The sequence below is a fragment of the Erythrolamprus reginae genome, chromosome 10, assembly GCF_031021105.1.
Source record: "Erythrolamprus reginae isolate rEryReg1 chromosome 10, rEryReg1.hap1, whole genome shotgun sequence".
Taxonomy (NCBI): domain Eukaryota; kingdom Metazoa; phylum Chordata; class Lepidosauria; order Squamata; family Dipsadidae; genus Erythrolamprus; species Erythrolamprus reginae.
The window spans coordinates 6,569,062-6,596,538 of NC_091959.1; the positions used below are offsets into that span (position 1 = coordinate 6,569,062).

At 43.2% G+C, this 27,477-nt stretch overlaps 2 protein-coding genes across 2 annotated transcripts in view; both read left to right on the top strand.

The window, feature by feature from the left end:
* On the top strand, nt 1-27,131 carry PATL2 (PAT1 homolog 2). Its single transcript, XM_070762072.1, is given in 20 exon segments — nt 1-83; nt 853-964; nt 5,710-6,050; nt 6,751-6,819; nt 8,619-8,687; nt 10,471-10,617; nt 12,578-12,664; nt 14,343-14,473; nt 14,571-14,648; nt 15,674-15,815; nt 16,777-16,894; nt 17,363-17,460; nt 19,098-19,144; nt 19,504-19,627; nt 19,629-19,651; nt 20,271-20,421; nt 21,218-21,354; nt 22,622-22,723; nt 22,817-23,006; nt 26,741-27,131. Coding segments are annotated over 19 exon segments (2,169 nt in total). The 5' UTR covers nt 1-44; the 3' UTR covers nt 22,971-23,006; nt 26,741-27,131.
* The window catches only part of SNX1 (sorting nexin 1), a 24,635-nt gene continuing 20,406 nt past the window's right edge, over nt 23,249-27,477 (top strand). The window contains exon 1 of the mRNA XM_070762772.1: nt 23,249-23,293. Within this exon, the coding sequence (XP_070618873.1) occupies nt 23,249-23,293 (45 nt within the window). The remainder of the gene's footprint in view (nt 23,294-27,477) is intronic.

Below are 27,477 nucleotides of genomic sequence, written 5' to 3' on the forward strand. Positions count from 1 at the left end.
CGCAGGGAGTGACCGCTGCCGAGCGAAGGCGCTCCAAAGACCCCATGGCCGAAGGAGGCGAAGGCGCAGGGGCGCCGGACGTGGTAAGCACTCAGGGCCGCCGAGGCTCCGCGGGCGAGCCGGTGGATGGCTGGAGCCCGTTGGAGAAACGCTATACTGTACTAAGCCTAGGCGGCTTCCCAAACCGGGCTGGCCGTAATCTTGGTTGCAATCTTGTTGCGCAACCTTTGGCTACCTTTTCGGGGAAGCTACGAACTCCCCCGGCGCGCTTTGCTTCTGCATTTCAGTACTACGCTTGAGTAGTAAATAAATGTACGGTTGGAGCAGTGCATTTCCCCGGAGTAGCTGTGTCCCGTGCGGTTGGGAGTAGTAAAGACTTTATTCCTGGATTCTAGAAGAGAGCGCGTAAATCCGAGGATGTCGCGCGCAGGGCGAGCGGTTCTCTTTACGCACGGAGTTAGTTGTTCCTCCTCCTCTTCTCCTTCGCCTCCCTCCCTCCTAAATGGGAATTACTCCTCCTTGTGGCTGCTGGAGACTATACAAGAATGGGGCTTATCCTTTCTCAGCAGAGACTTTGGGTAGTAAACTAGGGCTGGAATATAAAAGGAAGGGGGGGAATTACTGAGACTCTTAACCTTTGGAGAGGAATTTGAAATACCGTACTGCTAGTATAGTTACCGGTAGTAGTAACTCGGCGGTGATGCTGCGTCAGTACAAACCGCTATTTCTGGCAAAATTAGGAGTTTAAACTTTTTGGAACTGGCCCAGGTTTAGTTTCTGGTCAAAATTTCCTATTTTCCAAGGAGTAATTTAAATGCATGGGGTTCCATTTTGTTTGTTTGTTTAAATCAGATCCTAGAGGATTACTTCATGATGGAGGAGGACACAGGGGAAGAAGCAGCGACTGACAAAGCAACTGAAGAGGATGAAATTGATTTATACATTAATTTAACATTCACTTCAGGTAAAGCATACTTGGAACAGCAAATCCTGGTTGGAGTAGAGAGCTTGTAATGAAATAGTACAGCAGGAGAAAAGAGAACCAAAGCTGGTATAATTGAATTTTCTTTCTTTTTTTCTTTAAAATAATATAAAGCATAAATAACAGATAATAACAACAACAATAGAGTTGGAAGGGACCTTAAAGGTCTTCTAGTCCAACCCCCTGCTTAGGCAGGAAACCCTACACTACTTCAGACAGATGGTTATCTAACATCTGCTTAAAAACTTCCAGTGTTGGAGCCTTCACAACTTCTGGAGGGAAGCTGTTCAAATATATGTGCCTATGTGCTTCAGTCTGAGAATGTAACATTCTTTAAAAGGTGTGGATAATTATCCCTATGGCACTTGAGGATGGATATACAATACTATAATACAAATTGCTAGCAATAAGCAATATATTTAATACTGACCATTATAGACCAAGTTAAAATAGAGCTTTGTGAAAGGGAAACCCAAATCTTGGATGCAATACAAAATTATATATGGTCTTATGCAAGAATGATTTTCAATTTGCACCCAATTTATTTTTTTAAGAAGGGAGGTCCATTAAAGATGTTAAATGCCTGTATATTAATATACAGTATCTGTAAATATGAAAACATGCCTGGTAACAATTGAGTTTCATAGAAATGTTTGCTGTATTCAACTGGGTACAACATGGCCAAATTACAACTATACAGTACAGTATATGAAAAATTGAAAATGACTCCTTCCAAGTTAAATAGTGGTTAAGTTCAAGGAGCACATTAACCTGGTTACTAAGCTAAGCAACCTGGTTTCCCCCAAGTTTTTTATCTTTTTAACAAATATATCAATGCATGAACAATGTAGCATCTGGGTATTTAATAAATAAATAAATTGTACATAATAAAATGAATCATAGTTAGTACATTCAACCAACTTATGTGTTTCTAATAATAGTACATTTATATTAAGATGCAGTCTGTCATTATTCAATTATTTCATATTTTCTCTTGTTATTGCTCTTTTATTATATAAAAAAGTAGTTTGGTTCCCTGCTCAAAAAAATAAAGGGAACACTTAACACAATATAACCCCAAGTAAATCAAACTTCTGTGAAATCAAACTATCTACTTAGGAGGCAACACTGATTGACAGTCAATTTCACATGCTGTTGTGCAAATACAACTTTGTACAGAGCAAAGTATTCAATGAGAATATTTCATTCATTCAAATCTAGGATGTGTTATTTGAGTGTTCCCTTTATTTTTTTGAGCAGTATATGAATGCTACTTTTACATGAATTTAATCACTAAGGTATATAAGGAGGACAATCTTCCACCTTTAACCCCTTCAACAACTAAAGGGATCTAGTAATATCAACAAATCCTGAAATTAATTAGTAATTAATTAATTAGCAAAGGCGTACAGAAAAGAAGATGGATTGAGCTGAGGACCTTTATCGTGTCAAATCTTACTTAGAATGATAATGTAAGAGTTGTAATTGTAATTGCAATTACAGGCTAGTCATTACAATTGTAATTGTAATTACAGGCCTACCCTTTTAGCACAAGGATGTTTCTATGTTTATTAGATCCGTGATGGTGAACCTGTGGCATGCGTGCCACAGGGGGCACATGGAGCCATATCGAAGGACACGTGAGATATTGCCATGTTACAGCTCCAACGTGCATGTGTGGGCTGGCCAGCTGATTTTCGGCCTTGGGAAAGGCAGTTTTGCCCTCTGGAAGCTTCAGGGAAGCTTCCTTGAAGCCTCGGAGACAAAAATGTTGCCCAACAGACAAACTGGAAGTAAGGAAAAACGCACTTCCAGTTTGCTGTTGTGCTGTTTTTTACACTCCGGAAAGTTCGGGGAAGCTTCCCAGAGCCCTGGAGCACAAAAAACAGCACAATGAGCAAACCGGAAGTGCGTTTCCCAAACTTCCTGTTTGCCGGTTGTTCTGTTGAGCTCTCTGGTAGACTCCTCCCAAAAATTCACAGGTACAAATTTCAGACACACACGTTTGAAAATTCAAAACAATGTTCTTTATAATGAAAATTCACTTAAACTAAGCCCTCTTTTGGTATAGCCAAGAGCACTCGCTCCAAACAAACTGGTAATTTGTACAAGTCTCTTATCAGTTCTGTGATACTTAGCGTGCAGCTGTGAGGCAATTCACAGTCCTTCTTTCACAAAGTGAAACACACTTTGCTCTGGTTTAGTTTCAAAGCGGGGAAAAATCAGCACACAAAAAGTCAAAGTCAGTAAAGCAGGCACGAAACACAATGATCAGATAATCCTCCACAATGGCCAAACCCACAGGCTGCTATTTATAGCAGCCTCACTAATCACCACAGCCCCACCCAACCACAGGTGGCCTCATTTTCTTTGATAATAATCTCTCAGTTGTTGTTGTCTATGTATCGCTCTCCGCTTGCGTGGCTGTATCATTAACTCTTGTTCTGAATCCAAGGAGGAGCTAGATAATTGATCTCCTTCTGAGCTGTCTGCCCCACTCTCCTCTTCCCTGTCACTCATGTCTTCTTGGTCAGAGGAGCCTTCATCATCAGATTCCACTGGGGGCAAAACAGGCCTGCAGCATGTGGATGTCTCCCCCACACCCACAGTCCTTGGGGCAGGAGCTGGGCCAGAGCTAACCACAACACCGGTGGTGCTGTTTTCCGTACTTCGGAGCTTCAGGAAGCTTCCCTGAACCCTCCGGAGTGCAAAAAAACAGCATATCGGCAAACCGGAAGTTGTTTTCCTGAACTTCCATTTTGCCCGTTTAGCCTGCCAGACTTCAGAAAGGCCTGTGTGCATGCGTGGGGGGGGCAGCGCGGGGGTGTGCGCATGTGTGGGTGGAAGGGGGTGTGTGGGCGCATGCACACATGCTAACACACACATACCCACACCTGTTTTGGCACACGGATCAAAAAAGGTTCACCATCATTGACCTAGACCAGTGATGGCGAACCTTTTTTCCCTCGAGTGCCGAAAGCGTGTGTGTGTGCGTGCTATTGCACATGCACGAGTCCCAACACCCATAATTCAATACCCACAAGATAACATGCTGCAATGTCCTGCCTGTCAACGACTACTTCATCTTCAACCACAACAACACAAGAGGACAAAACGGATTCAAGCTTAATATTAACCACTGCAAACTTGACAGTAAAAAATACGACTTAATAATTGAGTTGTGGAAGCGTGGAATTCACTACCGGACTCCGTAGTATTATCCCCTAACCCCCAACGCTTTACCCTTAGACTATCCATGATTGACCTTACCAGGTTCCTATGAGGTCAGTAAGGGGCGTACATAAGTGCACCAGTGTGCCTTTCGTCCCCTGTCCTATAGTCTCTCCTATATTATTATTATTATTATTATTATTATTATTATTATTATTATTTATTAGATTTGTATGCCACCCATCTCCGTAGACTCGGGGCGGCTCACAACAAAATAAAATAGTTCATGACAAATCTAATAATTTACAATTTAAAATATTTTTTTAAAACCCCATTATTAAGCAGACATACACACAAGCATACCACACATAAATTATATAGGCCCGGGGGAGATATCTCCTATATCTTCTCTTCTCTCCCTATATCTTTTCTGCTATTCTCTCATAGTTATATTTTATTCCTATATTTTCCTCTTCTATTCTTTCTTTAATACATTGTTTTATTGTGTATTGGGCAAAACTAAGAAATAAATAAAATAAAAATAATAAAAATAAACATAAGCTACAAGAATGGTGGAAGGTCTTAAGCATAAAACGTATCAGGAAATACTTAATGAACTCAATCTGTATACAGTAGTCTGGAGCATAGTTCCCTCTAAGCTGAGCAGTGAGCAATCGCTCACTTAAAAATCATCATCAACTCAGAGTTTTCCAAACCTGCCCAGAAGCCGAGAGGGAAAGAGTGAGAGGGAAGGAGAGAGAGAGGAAGAGAGAGAAACAGATAGAAAAAAGAGAGGAAGGAAAAGAGAAAGAAAAAGAATGGGAGTAAGGAAGAGAGAAAGAAAATCAAAATCTAGTTTGAAACTAGCTCAACTATTTAAGTGGCATTTTGATATTGATAGAGTTGCCCTATTATGAGCTCACTTATACAGTACAGTATTTTATTTTGAAGTTCTCTGAGGCAAAACAGGGTGGGTTTTTGTTTGTTTGTTTGTTTGTTTGTTTGTTTGTTTATTATTTCTGTGCGGCCCAGTCCCGAAGGGACTGCCGCTCAGACACTATACTTTTCCGCCCACCCCCCAAAAAAATTAGAGGGAACACTGGTCTGGAGGACAGAAGGAAAAGGGGGGACATATATTAAAGGGTTAAATAAGGTCCAGGAGGGAAGTGTTTTTAATAGGAAAGTGAACCCAAGAACAAGGGGACACAATCTGAAGTTAGTTGGGGGAAAGATCAGAAGCAACACGAGAAAATATTATTTTACTGAAAGAGTAGTAGATCCTTGGAACAAACTTCCAGCAGACGTGGTAGATAAATCCACAGGAACTGAATTGAAACATGCCTGGGATAAACATAGATCCATCCTAAGTTAAAACACAGGAAATAGTATAAGGGCAGACTAGATGGACCGGGAGGTCTTTTTCTGCCGTCAGACTTCTATGTTTCTATGTTTCTATTAGAGCTGATCTAGGGCAACGGCTCACATGTGCCACCTGTGGCAACCATGCCGTAGGTTCGCCATCACTGACCTAGATGTTTGTTCCCTTGCTTTCCAAGCCTACCCTGAAGACCACAAGGCAAAGGATTTGACAAAGGAACCTGAGAAAGTGGCTGTGGTTGACCCCGAGGAAAGGGAGGTGGTCGATGCTGCTGGAGGAGAAGAGGAGGCTGGAACTTCAGACATGGAACTGACGCTAGAAGATGGGAAAGAAGAGGAAAGTCCTCGCCAAGAGTCTCAGACCCAGTTTGCTTACGGGGCCATGGAGGTAGAGAAAGAAGAAGAAGAAGAAGACACGGCCGACTGGGGAGAGGAGCCTATGAGTAAGACTGCAGGAGAACTGCACGATTTGGAAGATCCAGCCGTCGTGATTGCCTTACGCAGTCACCGTCTGCTGGAGGTGAGGAGAAGGAAACCCTGGGGGAACTTCCTTGGAGAGAACCTCTCAAGATTATTATTAATTATTATTATTATTATTAATAATAATAATAATTATTATTATTATTATTATTAATAATAATAATAATAATAATAATGATTATTAGTAATGGTTATTTATTAATTGTTATTATTAATGATTATTATTATTATTATTATTATTTATTAGATTTGTATGCCACTCCTCTCTGAAGACCCGGGGCGGCTCACAAAATACAGTACAAAAAACAACACGTATACAAATCTAATAGTTAAAACTATAATCTAAAATCTCGTTACATTAAAAAGCAGTCAATTTACTCAATCCCATAAAATAAAATAAAATAAAATAATATAAAATAAAATAAAATAATAAAATAAAATAACATAAAATAATAAAATAAAATAAAATAAAATAAAATAATAAAATAATAAAATAATAAAATACTGAAGCTGACCAGACTAAGGATGCTAGCCAGATGAATACTTGGCAGGGAAATTTTTCCCCTCCTATTTTTCTCCCCCAAAACGAAGGTGTGTCTTATATACTCCAGTGTGTCCTACACTCTAAAAAATTACAGTAATTTTGTAAGTGTTCGTTTTTTATTTAGGAGATCCTGTATCCCCTTAGTGCCAATTTTTGTGATTTCCTTTCTTTGAATCCCCTCTTTTCTCTTTTGCAGAAAGAAGATTCGGCTGTTCTGGATTGCAAAGTGGCCAGCAATCTTTCAGATTTTACTTCCGATTATTTGGTAAGATACAGTAATACCTCATGATACGAACTTAATTGGTGCAAGGAGGAGGTTCGTAAGACGAAAGGTTTGTAAGATGAAACATTGTTTCCCATAGGAAACAATGTAAAGTCAATTAATCCGTGCAACCAAAAAAACCCCCGCAAAAAAACAGCTTTCGGCGACTGCTGGGAAGCGGCGCGGCTGTTTTAAAAGGTGACAGCCGGCCTGGGGGGCTTCCCAGCACCCCCCCGAACCCGGGTTCGGGGTTCGGGGGGTGCTGGGAAGCCCCCCAGGCCGGCTGCGACCTTTTAAAACAGCGAGGCCGGCTGCGACCTTTTAAAACAGCGAGGCCGGCTGCGACCTTTTAAAACAGCGAGGCCGGCTGCGACCTTTTAAAACAGCCGCGCCGCTTCCCAGCTGTCTCCTGAAGCCGAACGCTAAAGCTGAACTTCCGCATTCGGCTTCGGGAGACAGCTGGGAAGCGGCGCAGCTGTTTTAAAAGGTGACAGCCGGGCTGGGGGGCTTCCCAGCAACCTCCCGAACCGAACCCGGGGTTCAGAAACATTTTGCCTCTTCTTACGAACTTTGTTCGAGTTACGAACCGGCGTTCGGGAGGCTTCTGGGAAGCCCCACCGCCCGGCTGTCACCTTTTAAAACAGCCGCGCGGCTTCCCAGCAGTCTCCGAACGCCGGTTCGTAACTCGAAAAAAGTTCGTAAGAAGAGGCAAAATTTTTCTGAACCCCGGGTTCGTATCACAAGTTGTTCGTAAGACGAGGGGTTCGTATCTTGAGGTACCACTGTAGTTGGTGTTTCTTCTGCCCTTCCCCTTCCAATAAATATGTATTATTGGAAAGAAGTGAAAGAAAGGGATGGAGAAGGCAAGGGCTAGGTGGGGTTTTAGAGGAAAGGATTGCTGTTGAATGGATCCATCCGAGGGAGGGGGGCGTTCAGCTGTGAACAAAATAAAAATTAAGATATTGCAAAAAATATATATTTTTTAATTAAATTATTTTAAAAAATAAATACATTCATAATTAAAAGGCGGAGGGTGGATGCTGCACTGGACATATAAGTATGAAAAAATGGTCATCGCTCTTTTCAGGGCCTAGAACTCACCATCTCCTGGTGATTGGTCCAAAGTCAAGATGGAACTAGAACTTAACGTCTCCAAGTTTGACCGAACTGCCTCTCTAAATGAGTAACAAAATGGGCAGTAGAAGCAGACTAGAATGCCTTCGCTGTACCAATTGCTCCGCAGTAATTTTATTTATTTATTTATTCATTCATTCATTCATTCATTCATTCATTCCAATGCACAATGAGGATTTTAGTGGGTATATCTATATATATACACATAGTAAAATACATGATGAAGGTTATAGAGGAGATACTCAGAGTAAAATATATCTATGAAGGAATAGAAAAGAAGATATAGTAATAGAACATATCAATGAAAGAATAGAAGAAGAGATATAGGAATAGAAGAAAGGTATAGGAGATATAGGAGAGCAATAGGACAGGGGACGGAAGACACTCTAGTGCACTTGTACTCGCCCCTTACTGACCTCTTAGGAATCTGGATAGGTCAACCGTAGATAATCTAAGGGTAAAGTGTTGGGGGTTTGGGGATGACACTATGGAGTCCGATAATGAGTTCCACGCTTCGACAACTCAGTTACTGAAGTCATATTTTTTACAGTTAGGTTTGGAGCGGTTAATATTAAGTTTAAATCTGTTGTGTGCTCTTGTGTTGTTGTGGTTGAAGCTGAGGTTTTTGTCTCTCTTCTCACCTTTGCCTCTCTTTCCCCCCACTCCAGCCCCATTCAAAGTGTTGTATGTGGAGTCCAACTCTGAGGAGGACCACGTCGTCGTTATCTATGATGCAGGTAACCTTCTTTCTCCGCCCCCCCTGAGAGCAAAAACCGTTTGGCTTAGGCCTGGCGCTACCATCTACCCGTTTTGGTTAAGGTCCGTTGCAACAAATTCCCCCTGAACCAGGATGGGCTGTGTGAGTCCAACACTGAAGCAGCCATCAGGCAGGGTGGCGGCTGGAGTCACCCAGCACAGCAAGTCCAAAACAAACCAGACAATGATGTAAAGTCATGTATGAACCTGGGCTTTGGCTTTGGCTTGAAGGCATCTAGAAGTATTTGAAGCTACTCAGAATTTGGGCGGGGGGACTTATTTTCAGAATGAGAACACCCTGGTGTGGATAGGGAGGGGAGCGGGGGTAAAAGGAAAGGGAAAAGGAGGGAAGGGGGAAGGGAAGGGAAGGGAAGGGAAGGGAAGGGAAGGAAGGAAGGAAGGAAGGAAGGAAGGAAGGAAGGAAGGAAGGAAGGAAGGAAGGAAGGAAGGAGAGAAGGAGAGAAGGGGAAGGAGGAAAGGAAAGGAAAAGGGAAGAGATGTCAATGTAGGGGAAGGACAGGACTCCGAACCCTGACAGAAGGAAGGAGAGGAAAGGAGAAAGGAAAGGAACAAAAGAGCAAGGGAGGGAAAGAAGGAAGGAAGGAAAAAAGAAAGAGAAAGAAAGAAGGAAAGAAAGATGGAAAGAAAAGGGAAAGAGGGAAGGTACGGAAAGGAGGATGTAAGAAAGAAAGAGAGAGAGAAAGAAAGAAAGAAAGAAAAAGATAAAGAAAGGAAAGAAAGAAAAAGAAAGATGGAAAGGAAAGGAAAAAGGAAGGAAGGAAAGAAAGAAAAAGAAAAGAAAGAGAGGGAAAGGAAAGGAAAAGAGGGAAGGAATGGAAAGGAGGATGTGAGAAAGAAAGAAAGAAAGAAAAAGAAATAGAAAAAGAAGAAAAAAAGGAAAGAAAGAAAAAGGAAAGAAAGATGGAAAGGAAAGGAAAGGAAAAAGGGAGAAAGAGGAAAGGAAAGGAAAGGAAAAAGGAAGGAAGGAAAGAAAGAAAAAGAAAAGAAAAGAAAGAGGGAAAGGAAAGGAAAAGAGGGAAGGAATGGAAAGGAGGATGTAAGAAAGAAAGAAAGAAAAAGAAATAGAAAAAGAAAAGAAAAGAAAGGAAAGAAAGAAAAAGGAAAGAAAGTTGGAAAGGAAAGGAAAGGAAAAAGGGAGAAAGAGGAAAGGAAAGGAAAAAGGAAGGAAGGAAAGAAAGAAAAAGAAAAGAAAGAGAGGGAAAGGAAAGGAACAGAGGGAAGGAATGGAAAGGAGGATGTAAGAAAGAAAGAAAGGAAAAGAAAGGAAAAGAGAGGAAAGAAAGAAAAAGGAAAGAAAGATGGAAAGGAAAGGAAAAAGGGAGAAAGAGGAAAGGAAAAAGGAAGGAAGGAAGGAAAAAAGAAAAGAAAGAAAGATGGAAAGGAAAAGAGGGAAGTGGAGGGGACAGGACCTGGAACCCTGACAGAAGAAGGAGTCAAGGGGAAGGGTGGAAGGAAAGAAGGAGTGCAGAGAAGAAACTGCGAGAGATGATTTTGGACCTAAGTTCAGTAATACGGCGTTTTAATAACAGGGAGTGAACCACCCTGCGGTTGTAGTCTCCAAGGGAGGTGTCCAGAGGACGTGGCGAAAAGAAATCAAGATGCAACCAAAGCTTTGCCTGACTTTTTTTTTAATCTGCGTCCTTTGATTTGGTTTTTTTTTTGCCGCCTGCTGCCAACGCCCCCACTTCCGTAATCCCAACAAATTGCACAATTCACGGTTGACCGTCACTTCTTGTCCTTCAGGCTTTAGAAAGGATGTCTCGGCCCCGGCCCGATCTCGATTTCCTGGCTTCTCCCGTGCGGACCAGCTACCTCGATCCCCCCGATGTGCACTGCGCGCCTTACTGCGGGCGGACTCTCAATGCCACGTCTCAGCGTTTCATGCGCCAAGTAAGAGAAATCTCTTGAATTTCCAGATTCACCCAACTTTTCGATTCTGCAGAAGCTCCGCATTCTAGCAGGAACCCCACTGTATGTTTCTGGATAATAAGACAGTTGACTTTATTTATTTACTTATTAGATTTGTATGGCGCCCTTCTCCGAGGACTCGGGGCGGCTCACAGCATATAATACAGTAATCCCTCGCTACTTCACGGTTCATTTTTCACGGATTCACTATTTTACGGATTTTCAAAGGGGGATTAAATCCATTAAAACCATTAAACGCCCTCCCAGAGCCTCTGCAAGCCAAAAAATCAGCTGGCTGGCACACACATGCTCGTTGGAGCTGAGCTAGGGCAACACTCATGTGCCAGCAGATATAGAAACATAGAAGACTGACAGCAGAAAAAGACCTCATGGTCCATCTAGTCTGCCCTAATACTACTTTCTGTATTTTATCTTAGGATGGATCTATGTTTATCCCAGGCATGTTTCAATTCAGTTACTGTGGATTTATCTACCACGTCTGGCTCTGCATGTCACCTTTCTTTCTTTCTTTCTTTCTTTCTTTCTTTCTTTCTTTCTTTCTTTCTTTCTTTCTTTCTTTCTTTCTTTCTTTCTTTCTTTCTTTCTTTCTTCCTTCCTTCCTTCCTTCCTTCATTTATTTTATTTATTTATTAGATTTGTATGCCACCCCTCTCCGTAGACTCGGGGCGGCTAACAATAGTAGTAAACAGCTGCGAGAGCAGTCATGGGCTTCCCTAGGTATGCCCATGTTACTCCAACACTCCGCAATCTGCATTGGTTGCCGATCAATTTCCGGTCACAATTCAAAGTGTTGGTTATGAAGTTTAAAGCCCTTCATGGCATTGGACCAGAATATCTCCGAGACTGCCTCCTGCCACACGAATCCCAGCGACCGATTAGGTCCCACAGAGTGGTCCTTCTCCAGGTCCCGTCAACTAAACAATGTCGTTTGGCGGGCCCCATGGGAAGAGCCTTCTCTGTGGCGGCCCTGACTCTCTGGAACCAGCTTCCCCCAGAGATTAGACTGCCCCTACCCTCCTTGCCTTTCGTAAACTCCTCAAAACCCATCTTTGTCGTCAGGCATGGGGGAACTGAAATATTTCCCCTGGGCCTATAAAATTTATGTATGGTATGCTTGTATGCATGTCTGCTTAATAATGGGGTTTTTTAAATATCTTAATGTTATAACTTATTAGATTTGTTATAAACTGTTTTTATTGTGTTGTGAGCCGCCCCGAGTCTACGGAGAGGGGCGGCATACAAATCTAATAAACATAAACATAAACATATAACAAATCTAATGTTTAAAATAATTAAAAACCCTTATTTAAAACCAAACATACACACAAACATACCATGCATAAATTGTATAGGCCTAGGAGGAAAAGGGTAGTTCAGTTCCCCCAAGCCTGACGACAGAGGTGGGTTTTAAGGAGCTTATGAAAGGCAAGGAGGGTGGGGGCAATTCTTTGGTACCCATGCCATAGGTTCACCATCACTGACAGGGAATACATTCAAGAACATTTTTTATATTCTTTCCGGTGATAAGTGCCATCAATAAAACATCTTGCACTGGTTTTCCTTGAATGCATTTAACTTTCTAGTTTTAATGTGCATTTTATATACTGTATGATTGAGTTTTATAGTGCTCCAAAAAAAAATAAAGGAAACACTTAAACAACACAATATAACTCCAAGTCAATCAAACTTCTGTGAAATCCAACTGTCCACTTAGGAAGCAACACTGATTGACAATCAATTTCACCTGCTGTTGTGCACATTCAACTTTGTACAGAACAAAGTATTCAATGAGGATATTTCATTCATTCAGATCTAGGATGGGTTCTTTGAGTGTTCCTTTTATTTTTTTCTGAGCAGTGTATATATTTTTACTTCTCGCTTTTGATAATTGTCACTGCCTGGTTATCTTCCTGTCTTTCAGCAACCATCACCGATGTCACCTTCCGTAAGACCACCTTATCCGTTCACTCCACCTCGCAGGATACGTCGTCCGTTTGGCCTTAGTCAGGTGATGCGCTACGCAATTCGAATATTGTACCTCTGGGACGGTGTCTCAACCTTGACAACTGGGGGAGCATGTGGGCTTCAACTTCCAGAATTCCCTAGCCAGCATGAACAGATTTACAACTGTTAGGAGTGAGATGAGCAAGCTCTCTTACAGGTGTAACGTGAGAATTAGAATAGAATGAATGAGCTGGAAGGGACCTAAATCTAAATAATAATAATAATAATAATTATTATTATTATTATTATTATTATTATTATTATTATTATTATTATTTATTGGACTTGTATGCCGCCCCTCTCCGAAGACTCGGGGTGGCTCACAACAATAATAAAACAATATAGCAGTAAAACAAATCCAATATTAAAAAAACATATATAAAACCCCAGCAATTAAAACCATACAGCACATACATACCAAACATAAAGTATAAAAGCCTGGGGGAGGATGTCTTAGTCCCCCCATGCCTGGCGATATAGGTGGGTCTTAAGTAATTTGTGAAAGACAAGGAGGGTAGGGGCTGTTCTAATCTCTGGGGGGAGTTGATTCCAGAGGGCCGGGGCCGCCACAGAGAAGGCTCTTCCCCTTTTCTAAAACATGAAGAACGGTTGGAAGAACTGGGCATGGCTAGTTTAATGAAAAGAAGGACCAGGGGAGACATGATAGCAGTCTTGCAATATCTCAGGGGTTGCCACAAAGAAGAGGGAGTCAGTCTATTCTCCAAAGCATTTGAAGGGTAGAACAAGAAGCAATGGGTGGAAACTAAACAAGGAGAGAAGCAACTTAGAACTAAGGAGAAATTTCCTGACAGTAAGAACAATTAATCCGTGGAACAGCCTGCCTCCAGAAGTTGCAAATGCTCCAACACTGGAAGTTTTTAAGCAGATGTTGGATAACCATCTGTCTGAAGTAGTGTAGGGTTTCCTGCCTAAGCAGGGGGTTGGACTAGAAGACCTCCAAGGTCCCTTCCAACTCTGTTGTTGTTGTTGTTGTTGTTAATCCAGCCCCCTGCTCAAGCAGGAGAATACTATTTCAGATAAGTGTCTATCTTATTTCTTCTTGAAAACCTGCAGTGATGGCGCACCCACGATTTCTGGAGACAAGCTGTTCCACTGGTTAATTGTCCTCACTATTAGGAAGTTTCTCCTTAATTCCTGGTTGCTTTTCTATTGGATTAGTTTCCAACCCTTGTTTCTTGTCCCGCCTTCTGGTGCTTTGGAGAATAATTTGAAACCACCACCACCACCCCTTTGTGGCAGCCCCTCAAATCCTGGAACACTGCTATCATGTCACCCCCTAATTCTTCTTTTCCTTAGATTAGCCAGACTCAAATCCTGCAGCTGTTGCTCTTACGTTTTAGTCTCCAGGCCTTTGATCAGCTTAGTTGCTCTTCTCTGAACCTTTTCCAATGTCTCAACATCTTTTTTTAGCATTTAGCATTAGCGTTTAGACTTATATATCAATGCACAGTGCTTGTACAGCCCTCTCTAAGCGATTTACCAGGCTTAAAGTTGCCAAGGTTGGAGACCCCTGTGGGATATTATGGGAGTTGAAGTCCACTAGGCTTAAAATTGCCAAGGTTGGAGACCCCTGTGGGATATTATGGGAATTGAAGTCCACCAGGCTTAAAATTGCCAAGGTTGGAGACCCCTGTTCTAACCCAAGCGTATTCCCTCTCCAGATGTCAGGGTATCCTTCTCCACCTCCGTTCCAACCCTTTTTCTCCAATGCCGGCAGCCCAACATGGGGTTTGACCCACGCCCACGAAATGCCAACCTTCAGCCCACGGAGTGGCAGCCAACAGAAGATCAAGTAAGCAAAGATTCAGACAACTCTTTGGTTTCTTCCCCCCCCCCCCCGAAGAGAGTTGAGATTGATTGCTCTCGTTTGTCTTCTGTTTTTTTTTTAGCGTGCCCGGCGCAATGACCCAATTGCATCCTTTGCATCAGAGATTTCTGACCCAAAGACGCCGAGGAGAAGAAGCGAGGTAATTAATGGGGTAGGGGACCAAGCCAGGGCGGTTGTTGTTGTTATTTTAATAGGAAAGTGAACACAAGAACAAGGGGACACAATCTGAAGTTAGTTGGGGGAAAGATCAGAAGCAACATGAGAAAATATTATTTTACTGAAAGAGTAGTAGATCCTTGGAACAAACTTCCAGCAGACGTGGTTGGTAAATTCCCAGTAACTGAATTTAAACATGCCTGGGATAAACATAGATCCATTGTAAGATAAAATACATGAAATAGTATAAGGGCAGACTAGATGGACCATGAGGTCTTTTTCTGCCGTCAGTCTTCTATGTTTCTATGACAAATCACGCTTACCCAGATCACAATGAGGGCTATGGGCAGTGAAGGGCTGTAAAAAAATTTACTACCAGACTGTGGGAGTGGCTTCTTTTGTGGGTGTGGCTTGCTGACCAGATGGAAGTGAGATTTATTTGTCTGTCTGTTTATTAGACTTCTATGCCCCCCTTCTTCTTAGACTCAGGACGTTTCACAGTAAAGGTTAAAACAAAACATGTAAGAAATCAAAATTAAAATACACTCTAAAAACCCCAATACTTAAAATTAATCCCATCCATCCCCATCATGCACCATACATTCAGACATTGGCCAGGGCTAGATATTAAATCTCAATGGCCCCAAGCCTGTCGGCAAAGGTGGGTTTTTAAAACCTTGCGGAAGGCGGAGAGAGTGGGGGCACTGCGAATCTCTGGAGGTGGTTTGTTCCAAAGGGCTGGGGCCACCACAGAGAAGGCTCTTCCCCTAGGCTACACAAGACAGCATTGTCTAGCTGAGGGACCTGAAAAAGGCCAACTCTGGATCCTGACTGGCTGCTGGGTTACATGATGATTCTAGAGTTCCTTCAAAATCTCCCCAGAGGGTTAAAAAGTAAAATGAGGATCTATTTTTTGGGTGAAGTTGAGTTCTTGGACCGGTGGAGGGGGGGGGGGTTTGAAAGGTTTGAAAATTTATCTTGTAGATCACATTCCTGTTTGCCTCCAAGACTTCCCTCTATGGACTCCCAGCCACCAGAAGTAGATTCTTTCTCTGGTCTCATGACTGCAGTTGAAAAAGATTGGGTGATCAAAGTACAAATGTTACAGCTGCAGAGCGAAAAACCCCAGCGGGATGATTATTATTACCAGGTGAGTACAGGAAATAGGTAGAGTCCGTCTGAAAAATTGTGGGGTGAGTAGGGAGAATCCATGGAGCGGTGGGACCTGGGGTGGGCACCTTGGGATACAACTGGAAAAGGTGCAAAAATGGGCAACCAGAATGATCAAGGAAATGGAGCCCCTCCCTTATGAAACCAGGTTGCAACGCCTTGGTCTCTTCAGCCTTGAAAGACGGCGTTGAAGGGGTGACTTGATCGAATTGTATAAAATCATGCATGGGATAGAAAAGGTGGATAGGGAAAAAATATTTTCTCTATCACACAATACTAGGACTCAATGAGCTTTGGTCCAATTCAGCATGGCTCTTCTTAGGTTCTTAGGTTCTCAATGGATGGCTTGTAGATGTAGGCCCATCCTTGTTCGGTTGGAAGTGATGTTGTGAAGGAAGGAACTGAAGATAAGGGAGTCAAGGGATGCTTGAAACAGAAATTGGAAATTTAAAAGCATAAGACAGTGATGAATTACATAAGGAAGGTTCACTAAAAAGGATGAGCAAATACTACCAGTATTATTATGTCATCATTATTAATGTTATGAATATTGTTATTTCTCAAAATTAACTGTACCCAGAGAACACCCTGTTTATGTAGGCATTGAAGTTTTTATGTTTAATTATAAAAAATATTTAAAAATAAAATATTTTTAAAAAGGAGAGCCCACAAGTCTTAAAGGTTGTTCTAGTCCAACTCCCTCAACCAAGCCACAGACCCTTCACCATTACTAACAAATGGTAGTCCATTCTCTTCTTCAAAACTTGCGGGGATGAAGCTCCCAAAACCTTTGAAGGCAACTTCTGTTCCCCTCCGGTCCGTGGGGAAAAAAACCTTTCTGGTGCCCAAAAGGTTTTGGGAAGGCACTGTTCTAAAGACAACCCTGATTTATATGCTCTGGGCTCCTCCTCCGTTGACCAATGGTCTTATCTTGTCCTCAGGAATATTATCGCAAGCTGGAACACAAGCAAGCCGAGAGAGGAGTCCCGGCCAGGAGTAAACCAGAGGTCCCTAAACTAGTCACCCCATATATCCAAAAAGTGGAGACCTATGAATCTGGTAAGTTCAGTGCAATGTGGGGTGGGGGAGTCCTTGGGTGCTGAAAGAGCTTACACCCATAATTCAATGCCTGGGGAGGGCGAAAACAGCTTTCCCCACCCATCCCAAGAGGCTCTCTGCAGGCCGAAAATGGCCTGTTTCCCAACTTCTGGTGAGCCCAGCAGGCTCGTGTTGCGCCCTGCCCAGGCTCCAAAGGTTTCCCTGGAGCCAGGAGAGGGTAAAAACGCCCTTCTCCATCCCCCTGGAGGCTCTCTGGAAGCCAAAAACGCCCTCCCAGAGCCTCTGTGCAAGGCAAAAATCAGTTGGCTGGCACACACATGCATGTTGCAGCTGAGCTAGGGCAACGGCTCACATGCCAGCAGATATAGCTCCGTGTACCACCTGTGGCACCCGTGCCATAGGTTCGCCATCACTGCTCTAAGGCATGGAAATGCGCAAACATCTCCTAACAGTGACTTCCTTTGCCAGTGGTGCGGATTCCAGGATCCTTAGGACAGGTCGCCATGTCCACCTGCTACAGTCCCCGCAGGGCAATCGATGCCGTGTTTCACTTCTCTCTGGAACAGGTAGGTGCCCGATTGTTTCTCCCATCCGGAGCCTCTTTATATATATTTTGGGGGAAAGAGAGAGATTGTTGGAAATAACGTCCGTGTCTTAAGCATCTTGTGAGCCTCAGTGGCGCATGGGTGTATTTATTTTATTTAATTTATTTATTTATTTTGTCCAATACACAATACATATTGAAGAGAATAGACATGAAGTATTATATATAAAGAGAAGATATAAAAATAGAGGAGAAGATATATGAAAGGAAGAAAAGATATATGAGATATGAGATAAGGAGAGACAATTGGACAGGGGACGAAAGGCAGGCTAGTGCACTTACATACACCCCTTACTGACCTCTTAGTAACCTGGAGAGGTCAATCGTGGAGAGTCTAAGGGAGAAATGTTGGGGGTTAGGGGTTGACACTACTGAGTCCGGTAATGCGTTCCACGCTTCGACAACTCGATTGCTAAAGTCATATTTTTTACAGTCAAGCTTGGAGCGATTAACATTAAGTTTGAATTTGTTGCGTGCACTTGTGTTGTTGCGGTTGAAGCTGAAGTAGTCATTGACAGGCAGGATGTTGCAGCATATGATTTTGTGGGCAATATTTAGATCGTGTTTTAGGCGTCGTAGTTCTAAGCTTTCAAGACCAAGGATTGATAGTCTGCTTTCGTAGGGCATTCTGTTTCAAGTGGAGGAGTGAAGGGCTCTTCTGGTGAAGTATCTTTGGACATTTTCTAGGGTGTTGATGTCCGAGATGTGGTATGGGTTCCGGACAGATGAACTGTATTCAAGGATGGGTCTGGCAAATGTTTCGTAGGCTCTGGGTTAGAGTGCAGTACTGCGGGCTGCCTCTGCCAACTGACTGCAATTTGGCAGTTCGAATCTCACCAGGCTCAAGGTGGAGCCATCCTTCCATCCTTCCAGGGTGGGTAAAATGAGGACCAAGATTGTTGGGTGCAAGAGGCTGTAAACCGCTTAGAGAGTGTCTGGAAAGCCCTGGAAAGCGGTATATTGCCGTATTTGTCAGTGTATAAGACCCACTGGAGTATAAGATGCACCTATGTTTTGGGGGAAGAAAATAGGGAAAAGAATCTGCATAGAAACATAGAAGACTGACGGCAGAATTGAACGGGTCCAAAGACGGGCTACAAGAATGGTGGAAGGTCTTAAGCATAAAACGTATCAGGAAAGACTTCATGAACTCAATCTGTATAGTCTGGAGGACAGAAGGAAAAGGGGGGACATGATCGAAACATTTAAATATGTTAAAGGGTTAAATAAGGTCCAGGAGGGAAGTGTTTTTAATAGGAAAGTGAACACAAGAACAAGGGGACACAATCTGAGGTTAGTTGGGGGAAAGATGAAAAGCAACGTGAGAAAATATTATTTGACTGAAAGAGTAGTAGATCCTTGGAACAAACTTTCAGCAGACGTGGTTGGTAAATCCACAGTGACTGAATTTAAACATGCCTGGGATAAACATAGATCCATTGTAAGATAAAATACAGGAAATAGTATAAGGGCAGACTAGATGGACCATGAGGTCTTTTTCTGCCGTCAGTCTTCTATGTTTCTATGTTTCTATGTACACTGGTAGCTTCTCTTCTAAGTGGCTCAAATGTTTTTATGTCACCTATTTTATTTTCCAAGGCGGTCGGAAATCAACGGCTACAAGTCCTGTACCAGATTGAGAAAGTAAGTTGCTTGGCTATTCCTTACGTTGGTCCTGTTTTACGGTTGGGTAGATTAAAAGCCCTGGCTGATGTTTATATGATGAGCCGGGGTGGCGCAGCAGGTAGAGTGCTGTACTGCAGGCCACTGAAGCTGACTGTAGATCTGCAGGTCAGCGGTTCAAATCTCATCACCGGCTCAAGGTTGACTCAGCCTTCCATCCTTCCGAGGTGGTCAAATGAGGACCTGGATTATGGGGGCAATAGGCTGGCTCTGTTTAAAAAGTGCTATTGCTAACATGTTGTAAACCGCCCTGAGTCTAAGGGGAAGGGCGGCATAAAAATGGAATAATACATAAAAAATAAATATGCTGTGGAAACAGATGTTACCTCCTGCTTCTGGAGATGGAGGACCTTCGGCGGAAGCTGGATCAGGCCCCAGAAGAAATGCATCCCCAGTTACTGGAAAAACGTCTCCAGTTGATAGAACGCCTCTATCAAGCACTGAGGAATTGAAGAGGATTCTGGGGAAGAGTGAGTCCAATACAAATGCTGTTTATTTTTAATATTTATATTCGGAGACTGCAAATAATCCAGAATGCAGCCGCGAGAGCTGTCATGGGTTTATGTTGGTATACCCATATAACACCTACGCTCGCAAACTGCACTGGCTCCCTATTGGTCTCGGCAAAGTTCTTTGCCACTGGTAAATGGTAGTTCGGCACAAGTTCCAATAATATTATTATTATTCCATTATTATTATTATTATTATTATTATTATTATTATTATTATTATTATTTATTACTATTGCGACATTTAAAACCATCGGAATTGACAAAATCTCCATCTGTCAATTGCAAAAGGCCGCTTTACTGGGATCGGCAAACATAATTCGCTCTACACCACGCAGTCCTAGATGCTTGGGAAGCGCCCGACTGGTGATGAAATACGCAATCAGCATAGTGATCTCGTTTGCTGTGTTGTATTGACATATAATAATAATAATAATAATAATAATAAAATAATAATAATAATAATAATAATTGACTTCTTCTATGCTTTGTATCTTTTTGTATCCGTATTATATTTTATGTAAGCTGCCCTGAGTCTTTCGGGATTGGGCGGCATAAATAAATAAAATATTTCTTTCAGAGAGAAGTTTTTACAGATTCTACTGGTCGGAAAAGGGAAGCAGTTAGTGGCACGGCTTCTGCCCCACCTGTCCCTAGAGCAAGCCAAGAGGACTCTGGTCACCATTGTGCAACATCTAGCTGTGCTTATCAAGAAAGATTTGCTGGAGGAGGTACCTCTTTCCGTTTTTAGCCCTTATCCCACTATTTGGAGAGCACGCGTAGAGGGAATCTTTGCATGCAAATCCAGCGGTTTGAATTTCTTTATTTTTTTAAATAGTCTTTATTAATTTTATTTATTTGTTTGTTTGTTGTTTGTTTATTTATTTGATTTCTCTGCCGCCCTTCCCCTGGGACTCAGAAGTTTTCCATCATTAAAAAACACAAACACAAAATACATATACCAAACCCCCCCCCCCCCAAAAAAAAAGATAAAGAAAAATAAATAAATAAATAAGACAAAACTCAAATTGAACAAATACAAAATGTGTACAAATATTAAGAACAGTATTTATTTTATTTATTTATTTATTTATTAGATTTGTATGCCGCCCCTCTCCGAGGACTCGGGGCGGCTCACAATATAACAAATCCAATACATTAAAACACATCTAAACACCATAACATTAAAACCATACAGCTCAGTCATACCATGCACAAAACTATAATATCCTAGGGGTAGCTTAGTTACCCCATGCCTGGCGACAAAAGTGGGTTTTGAGTAACTTACGAAAGGCAAGGAGGGTGGGAGCGGTTCTGATCTCCGGGGGGAGTTGATTCCACAGGGCCGGGGCTGCCACAGAGAAGGCTCTTCCCCTGGGGCCCGTCAGACGACATTGTTTAGTCAACGGGACCCGGAGACGGCCAACTCTGTGGGACCTTATTGGCTGCTGGGATTCGTCGGGCAGAAGGCGGTTCCGGAAGTAATGTAAGTATATAATATGTTCTTGCCCCTTTTGACCCTGTCAGGCCCTCTCTGTCCTCTACAACCCCCCTCTGCGACACCATTGGACGGTTGACATTTGGAGAGTTGATGGATGTCCTCCAGGAACTCACCCAGCTGCAGCCGGAGTCCGTCAGGAGCCCCTGGCTTTGGTCTTCAGCAACAGGTACGGGAGGGCCCAGATTAAGAGTGGAATCCATCCCGGAGTGAGATCTGGCCGATCTTTGGAAAGTTTTTCTTCGCAAGTAACATCCAGGTCGCGGGTGTCAAACTTGATTTCATTGAGACTCACATCAGGGTGTGTTTGACCTCAGGGGCTGGTAGGCGTGGCCAGGGTGGGCGTGGCTGGGGTGGGAGTGGCCAAGGTTTGTTTTGCTAGGACTCTGCCAGTGAAACAGAGTTCGCATGAACCCCTCCGAAGCTCCATTTTTGCTAGATCTAAGCACCCCACAAACCAGATCTAAGCACCCCGCAAACCAGATCTAAGTACCCCGCAAACCAGATCTAAGCACCCCGCAAACAGATCTAAGCACCCCGCAAACCAGATCTATGCTCCCCGCAAACCAGATCTAAGCACCCCGCAAACTAGATCTAAGCACCCCACAAACCAGATCTAAGCACCCCACAAACCAGATCTAAGCACCCCGCAAACCAGATCTAAGCACCCCGCAAACTAGATCTAAGCACCCCGCAAACCAGATCTAAGCACCCCACAAACTAGATCTAAGCACCCCACAAAACAGATCTAAGCACCCACAACCAGATCTAAGCACCCCACAAACCAGAACGAAGCTCCCTGCGGGACAGATCTAAGCACCCCACCAAACAGATCTAAACTCCCCGCGGGACAGATCTAAGCACTCCATGGATCAGATCTAAGCACCCTGCAGACCAGATCTAAGCACCCCACAGGCCAAATCCGGCCAACAGGCCCTGTGTTTGACACCCCTGATCCTAGGTTGCATGTACAGTGTTCCCTCGATTTTCACGGGTTCAAACTTCGCGAAAAGTCTATACCACGGTTTTTCAAAACTATTAATTAAAAAATACTTTGTGGGTTTTTCCCGCCCGATGACGTCATATGTCCTCGCCAAACTTTTGTCTGCCTTTAATAAATATTTTTTTAAATAAACTTTAATAAATAAACATGGTGAGTAATAATCTGAATGGTTGCTAAGGGAATGGGAAATGGCACTTTAGGGGTTTAAAGTGTTAAGGGAAGGCTTGGGATACTGTTCATAGCCAAAAATAGTGTATTTACTTCCGCATCCCTACTTCGCGGAAATTCGACTTTCGCGGGCGGTCTTGGAACGCATCCCCCGCGAAAATCGAGGGAACACTATACTTCAAACTTTTCCCTTCGTGATAAGTGACTAAGTTGAATCCAGGTGCTTCCTTAGTGGGTTTCTAACCTTCCCCCCCTTCTTCCCCAAGTTTGCCATCTCGCTGCTGTACCTGCTCTTAAGCCAAGGGGAGAGATGGCTCTCTTCGGATACGTCCCCAAAGCCTGATAACAAAGACTTGGAGAAATGGTGAGGACCCCCTTGGTGAGCAAAACCATCCTCGTCCAGTGGGCTTGGTCACGGCCGGGTTACCGACGGTTGCTCTGTTGTCCTTCTTCCCAGGGTGGACTTGGTGCTTCTGGTGGCAAGAGAGCTCTCTCAAGTTCCCAAGACCTCCATGGTGGAACCCCTTCACCTCCCCAGTAACCTCCTCTTCCTCTTCTGTCGCTATGTGGACAAAGACATTGTGAACCGCTTGGATGTCCAGATGAACTGAGGATTATCCGTGGTTAAAGGAGTTTGTTATATAAAGGTATATCTGTAAAGGCTCAATGTGTATGGCAGTGTTCCCCAACCTTGGCAACTTGAAGATATTTGGACTTCAACTCCCAGAATTCCCCAGCCAGCGATATCCTGTGTAGTTGGAGCTTGCAGGCTACTTGATTGTTTTGCAATATGTGTTCTGAGTCTAGTTTCTGTTTTTATGGCTAGGTTACGTTTGAGGGCTAGAAGCCATCGAGATAGAAAAACATCCCCAAAATATGAACAAGCGGGATGATACCTCCCGCCTACCAGACATCTGGAAACCAGCCCTCAAACGTAACCTAGCCATAAAAAACAGAAACTAGACTCAGAACACATATTGCAAAACAATCAAGTAGCCTGCAAGCTCCAACTACCCAGGATATCACGCCTAATCAACAACCATTAACTAATCAGCATACTTCAGCTACATCAACGACCCCAGATGTTACCCCACTGACTCACCAGGAAGTTTCTACAAAGCAGGCAATTGCTGAGCCATCAAACCACACCCAGCCACCAGTATTTATAGACGGAAGGCAGTTTAGGTCTCGCAGTGTTCGCCTGAGAACAAGGACAGAAACACTAGCCTGAAGATGATGAGTGGACCTCATCGAAACGTCGCCAGAAATTTCCAAATCCTACACGGGAAGAAACCCGAATATACCAAGACCATCATATATATGTGTGTGTGTGTGTATGTGTGTGTGTCACATGTTTTTTTGCTGAATTTGAAAATTAAGGGAGACTAGGATAAATCTATATATATATATAAATTAATTAGATTTGTATGCCGCCCCTCTCCGTAGACTCGGGGTGGCTCACCACAAACAAACGTGTGTGTGTGTGTGTGTGTGTGTGTGTGTGTAACATTTTTGCTGATAATGAAAAGATCTATAGATCTATTTCAGGCTTATTTGCCTTCATCAGGTAGCCACACCCTTACTGGGATTTGAACCTGGGGCTCTGCCTCGTAAGGCAGTGGCCTTAGCCTCTAGGCTACAGGCTCATCTCCTGTATCAGCTTGTACCAGGAAATATATATATAGTGATTTTAGGTATATACAGTGATACCTCGTCTTACAAACTTTTCGAGATACAAACCCGGGGTTTAAGATTTTTTTGCCTCTTCTTACAAACTATTTTCACCTTACAAACCCACCACCACCATTGGGATGCCCTGCCTCTGGACTTCCATTGCCAGCGAAGCACCCAGTTTTGCTCTGTGGGATTCCCCTGAGGATCCCCTCCATGGGAAACCCCACCTCCGGACTTCTGTGTTTTTGTGATGCTGCAGGGGAATCCTAGCATCGCAAAAAGGAGCGCTTCGCTGGCAACGGAAGTCCAGAGGTGGGGTTTCCCAGTGAGGGGAGCCTCAGTGAAATCACAGCATCGCAAAAACACAGAAGTCCAGAGGTGGGGTTTCCCATGGAGGGGAGCCTCAGGGGAATCCCAGCAGTGCAAAAACGGGCGCTTCGGCTGGCAAAAGGGGTAAATTTTGGGCTTGCACGCATTAATCGCTTTTCCATTGATTCCTATGGGAAACATTGTTTCGTCTTACAAACTTTTCACCTTAAGAACCTCGTCCTGGAACCAATTAAGTTTGTAAGACAAGGTATCACTGTATCTGGGTGATCTTAGGCCAGTCCCTCGGCCCTAGGAAGGATGGAATAGCAAAACCACTTTTGCAAAACTACACCAAGCAAACTTCACGACGTGTCCAGGCAGACATCAGAACACCAACTCAAAGGCACAAAGAAAAGAAAACAACCATCGGTATCAGATTAAACTTAAGCCTGCTTTGTTGGCAATAATTCCAGGTGTCCTTCTATCCAGCCAAGAAGGTGTTTAATTACTGAAAAACAAGACTTCGGGAGATGTATTTCTGATAAAGCTCTGCCAAAACAAACAGTAGGAACACATGATACATCTTCACGAATTTCCTTTTAAGCTACTTTTCTGTCACCCGTTAAGAGCTCACTATTCTATTACTAGAAAGGGTATAATGGTGACTGACCAACAGTTGGTCAGTTGCCAGCCTAAAAAAAAACCCTCCCCAAGTCTCCCTTGTTTGATTTTTTTAATAGTGACTCATGCAACTTTAGTTTTCTAAGAACCACACAGAAACCGTTTCCCCGTGAAAGATCTAAGACAATATTTCCAGGCAAGAAATAATTATGAAATAACTGCTGATAACTCGGGAGCCAACTTGGATAAACCCTCATTTTTGCAAATTTATTTATTTTTATTGATTAATTGACTTTGTCCATTGCACAATGAGAGTTGATTTGATTTGATTTGATTTATTGGATTTGTATGCCGCCCCTCTCTGAAGACTCGGGGCGGCTAACAACAATAATAGAACAGTATACACAATAATCCAATAGTAAAAACAATTAAAAACCCATTAAAGTAAAAACCAAACATACATTCAGACATACCATGCATAAAATTGTAAAGGCCTAGGGGGAAAGAGTATCTCAGTTCCCCCATGCCTGACGGCAGAGGTGGGTTTTAAGTAGCTTACGAAAGGCAAGGGAGCTGGGGGCAATTCTAATCTCTGGGGGGAGTCGGTTCCAGAGGGCCGGGGCCGCCACAGAGAAGGCTCTTCCCCTGGGTCCCGCCAAGCGGCATTGTTTAGTTGACGGGACCCGGAGAAGACCCACTCTGTGGGACCTAACTGGTCGCTGGGATTCGTGCAGCAGAAGGCGGTCCCTGAGATAATCTGGTCCGGTGTCATACATTTATTTATTTTTATTGATCGATTGATTTTGTCCATTGCACAATGAGAGTTATATTGGGAATACATATAGTAAATATATAATGAAGGTTATAGAGGATATACTCATAGTAGAGTATATTTAAGAAGAGAAGAGAAGAAATAGGAATAAAATATATCAATGAAAGAATAGAATACATATAGCAAAGAAGAATGGAAATAATATTTCCATTATTTCCAAAGAGTGCACTGAGAGAACGGCTAACAGATAGACTGCACAGTTGCGCAAACGCTTTGGAATCTCAGGACCGGGAGTCACTACTCACAGTCACTCACGCCCTCATCACCTCGAGGCTCGACTACTCTAACGCTCTCTACATGGGGCTACCTCTGAAAAGTGTTCGGAAACTTCAGATCGTGCAGAATGCAGCTGCGAGAGCAATCATGGGCTTTCCCAAATATGCCCATGTTACTCCAACACTCCGCAGCCTGCATTGGTTGCCGATCAGTTTCCGGTCACAATTCAAAGTGTTGGTTATGACCTTTAAAGTCCTTCATGGCACCGGGCCAGAATATCTCAGGGACCGCCTTCTGCTGCATGAATCCCAGCGACCAGTTAGGTCCCACAGAGTGGGTCTTCTCCGGGTCCCGTCAACCAAACAATGTCGCTTGGCGGGACCCAGAGGAAGAGCCTTCTCTGTGGTGGCCCCGACCCTCTGGAACCAACTCCCCCCAGAGGTTAGAATTGCCCCCACCCTCCTTGCCTTTCGTAAGCTGCTTAAATCCACCTCTGCCGCCAGGCATGGGGGAATTGAGATCCTCTTTCCCCCTAGGCCTTTACAATTTTATGTATGGTATGTTTGTATGTATGATTGGTTTTTATGTAATGGGTTTTTTACTGGGTTTTTTTAGTATTGGATTTTGTTGTACTGTTTTACTGCTGTTGTTAGCCGCCCCGAGTCTGTGGAGAGGGGCGGCATACAGATCCAATAAATAATAATAATAATAATGTCTTTGTTTTTACAGGAGATGTCTTCCCGCGCAGCTACAAAACCTAGAACCTTTTGCTCGTTCTGCCCATGAGGATTTGGACCAGTGGCTCAAGCAGCCAGATGCTATTAGCGATATCTAGGAAGTTGTTCCGAACCTAGATCCTTAATTTAACAACACAAATTTTGTTTTTGTTTGGGGTTTTTGTTTTGTTTTTCGTTTTGTTTTGGTAATACTCTGTGCCAATTGTAAAATAAAATCTAGTGCTGGCACTAGAGAGCACGCCACACCAACATGCTCAGCTTTGTATAAGCAGACACGGCCTGCGCAAGTGGGCATTTGTGACTTCTGATGGGGAGAGAACTTTATTTTTTATTGTCCTCTCGTATGTACAGCACTCAAAATGTATTAAAAGCAGCTCAAAACCTGTCTGGCATCTTGACATGGGAAGGAAGGGAGGTTGCAGTTGGATGATCGTGTCCAAGATAGTCTCAACATTCCTGTGGTCTCCAGAAAGGTGGATACTTCAGCTTTAAAAATTCCAAAAGAGAGATACAGTGGTACCTCTACTTACGAACTTAATTCGTTCCGTGACCAGGTTCTTAAGTAGAAAAGTTTGTAAGAAGAAGCCATTTTTCCCATAGGAATCAATGTAAAAGCAAATAATGTGTGCGATTGGGGAAACCACAGGGAGGGTGGAGGCCCTGTTTCCTCCCAAGAGATTCCTAGAGAGGCCCCACGGAGGCTTCTCCCTGCATTTTCCAGCCCTGTTT